General features: G+C 44.1%; 1 protein-coding gene across 1 annotated transcript in view; it reads left to right on the top strand.

Annotated features, from left to right (window-relative positions):
• The window catches only part of LOC101853384 (zinc finger CCCH domain-containing protein 13), a gene marked incomplete in the record, with an annotated part of 41,413 nt that overhangs the window by 33,972 nt on the left and 3,750 nt on the right, over window positions 1–3,691 (top strand). The window contains 1 exon segment of the mRNA XM_013082116.2: window positions 2,113–3,691. Within this exon segment, the coding sequence (XP_012937570.1) occupies window positions 2,113–3,691 (1,579 nt within the window).

Raw genomic sequence — 3,691 nt, 5'->3', positions numbered from 1 at the left:
CTCTACAAGATCGGTCTAGCTATGACAGACACGAAAAAGACTCTAAAGTTGTGACGGACACTGCTAAAAGAAACAACGCACGGAGATCGGATAAAGACATCCTAGCCAAAGCAGAAAAACTAGAGAAGAGGTATACAAATAATCGTGATAAAAAGAAACCTTCAAACGGACGCCCTGGTGGAGAGGCAGCCCCAGGACCCCAGACTACACAACCTTCCAAAAACAAAAACAGTGATAAACCTGCAGTTACCTCTGAACATAACTCTCAGAATCATCAAGGGATTAGTGCTGATTCCCCAAACAAAACTTCTAAAGAAATAGACAAAGGGGGTACAAAGAAAGCTGAATCTCCACACAAACCTAGCAAGACTAATGGAAAAAATATGGGGGAGACTAATCAAAATAAAACTGAGGAAAATGCAAAGCCTTCCAGTCAAGTCTTTAGGGAAAAGGAGAGTGACAAGTCAGCTACGTTGAATGGCAAAAATGACGTAACTAATACAGTTTTAACCCCCGAAGATCAAGTAGGGGAATCAAAGGAAAAAGCAAAAGAACCAAAGATCAATGAGAAAGAATTAGTCTACACTGGGCATTATCGACAAGAGAAGGACAAGCAATACCATGATCTAAATCCTGTCATTGACAGAAAGCAGGACACGAAGGTAAAGGGTAGTAGCAATAACTTACGGAACAGTCAGAATGGCCTCTCCTCTATGTCAAATTCTCAAACAAGATTACCAGCTGGACAGGTGAAACCTCATGATTCACACCTAAATTTAAGTTCGAAGGACGAACCGAAAGACAAAGAAAAGGGAGTGCAGATGAAAGATTCTAACCTTGCAAGTGCCAAAAATAACGTGCGGTCAAATCCAACCAAAGAGCCAGAAAAAGATAACTCTCCACGAAAAACACAAAACAAACCCGCATCTGTTCAACTCTCAACGAAGGAACCGAAAAAGAACCAGGAGCCGAAAGAAGTTCCATCGCCTGCTCTCAAGAAAAATACAGGAGTTGCAGCAAGTTTGTCTCAAGGGGCACGTCCCCTAAACCAACAGTCTTCCTCAGAGAGAAAAGAAACTGGCACCGTTGCCCCTCGTAGTCAAGGCGTAAGCTTTACTCAGAGCGGCCAACCTCGCAAGGTGCCTGTCTCTTCTGACCCGAGAGCAAAAGGAAAAGCGGGAGACCAAAGTCGTGAGACAACTGCAGGTCGAGGAGGGAGGTCAAGCAAAGAGCGAGGGGGACCTCAGAAGAAACCACACGGAAATGCCGCCCTTGCGTCCGCCCTGTTCGACGTCAAAACAGGCCCATCTTGGGATCCTAAGTCGAAAATACCCAAAATGGAAGGCATTGACACTGTGGTCATACAAGGGAAAGATGGGAAAGGTACATGTGTGCTTCATTCCTACTCCGATCTGTTGCTGTTTTCATGTATATAACATTTGTTTCATGATGTCATAGAATCCCTCCCTCCCTATGCGAGGGTTGCATCCTGACAGGGATATTTTTTGTGATGAAATCTTTACTGAATTATTTGCAACAAGAACACATGGGATCATACATTTAATCCTGATTTGACATGTTTATGCGTGTACTATGATGGTTGATTTGAGGAGTAGAAGGATTAAGCACCGGGAGGGAGGGAGGGGGGGGGTAGGAAAATGGTGAAAAGGAAGGAGGGGTGGGCCACGTTTTTTTCTTCCGTAAGCATAGATGTACGTACAGCATACGTATACCTATGACGATACCTATGGCGTTTAATATGTAGACGAATGTATTTCTGACTGTCTGCGATTGTTTTCTGTTGAGCTGTTTATCCATTTTACGAAACGATATTGTTATTCCTCAGCTGCTATGGATACAGAAAAAAATATGGATAAGTTGTAACAGTACCTTGCCTTTTTGTATGAGCATTTTTTATTGTCTGAAAGAATGTTGCTGTCAAAATGTGCGCTCATGATGAATTTGTATGGTGTTAGTATGAATGCGTTTTTAATCTCCTATGTACGCCTTGGGCCCATGTTGTGGGGAAAGGCGGGATACAAATGCTCTTATTATTATTATTATTATTATTATTATTATTAACACAAGTTTTTTCTGACTTCCCTTTCACAGAGACAGCCCATCGGCTCACAGATCCCATCCAGACCAAAATTCACCTCGTGTTGGCAGCAAGATTGACCCCGATACCTACTGGGACACTGCCACCCGGCACCGTCCTAACCAACCATACATTTCAAACCGGCCTAAGACGTGGCGATCTCGTCCTAGACAGAAAACGACAAGAATAAAAAAGCAGCGACACGCCGTTTCCCTCCCCACACACCCCTCAGAAACGTCAGGTACGTCGAGCATGAATGAGGACAAGCTTCCATCAGACGACGAAGTCGATGATGACATATCGCCTGAAATGAACGCGTCAAACGATGGGGAATTCTCGCCAAGAACTTCCGTAGACAGAAAAATCAGTCCCGCTGCTAAAGGGAGCAAAAAACAGCCATGGAACAACAATGTAAATATCGTGCAAAACTCCAAACCTGAGCCGAAAGTGAATTCTCGTCGCTATATCGAGGGCTTGACGTTCAAACCTACTCTGACGTCAAAAGACGATGTATATAACGCTTATATTGGACAAGAAGAATTGGGTGATGGTAATGACTCAGGAATGTCGGGTAGTGAAGAGGAGGAATACATGTCTCCAGCAGAGGACAGCAATTTCTCACGATCTTTAGAGAACTCTCCTCAACGAGGCGAGAAAGGAGAGAGAGTTCTCAACAAGCGAGAAGCGATAAAATATATCAAAATGACAGGCGTGTATGGAAGTGACGCATACAAAAATCAGCGAAAAGAATGGTTCCTTCAAAAATTAGCAAAAGCGCAAGAGGATAAAGCAAAAGACGCAGAGGAACGAAAGAAAATGGAACGTCGAAAACGAGAGGAGAACAAGGAAAGACAGCAACGTCAGCTGAAAGAAGTGAGGCAAAGGTTCAGACAGGAGCAAGTTCACAGGTTCCGCACTCAGTATGTGACGTCTCGGGTACTCGAGCACGAGCACGCCAACAGATATCAGTACGGTTTACCTGAGGATTATGAAGATGGCTTTAGAAAAGAAAGCAATCAATCTGAGTTCGATCAGAGCAAAGGGGGTAAAGAAGAAACGTCTTCCAAATCGAAATCTACCGATAAGAGCAAAAGTCCAGGCCCCAAATTCCAATCTAAAGGTGCAAAACCCGGGGCGGCCAAATCAGTAAATAGGGGGCGCGGCGGTCCTGATCAAAACCATGACCCACAAAAACAGAAGGCTGAGGAAGACAGAGAGAAAATTGTTAAGAACCAACAATCATGGTACGCAGATATGGCGTCATCGCAACCTAACACGGGTGACACTGAGAATTCTGAAGCCATAGAAGAAACCGAAAATTCCAGAGTTCAGGATGACGGTTTGCAGAAGGAAATCAACGAAGAAAGAACAGATCCTCTGCAAGATCGATCTAGCTATGACAAACACGAAAAAGACTCTAAAGTTGTGACGGACACTGCTAAAAGAAACAACGCACGGAGATCGGATAAAGACATCCTAGCCAAAGCAGAAAAACTAGAGAAGAGATATACAAATAATCGTGATAAAAAGAAACCTTCAAACGGACGCCCTGGTGGAGAGGCAGCCCCAGGACCCCAGACTACACAACCTTCC

Source organism: Aplysia californica, unplaced genomic scaffold (genome assembly GCF_000002075.1).
Source record: "Aplysia californica isolate F4 #8 unplaced genomic scaffold, AplCal3.0 scaffold00159, whole genome shotgun sequence".
NCBI classification, from domain to species: Eukaryota; Metazoa; Mollusca; class Gastropoda; order Aplysiida; family Aplysiidae; genus Aplysia; species Aplysia californica.
Note: the sequence above shows the minus strand (reverse complement) of the source record. Positions and strands in the feature narration are given on the sequence as shown.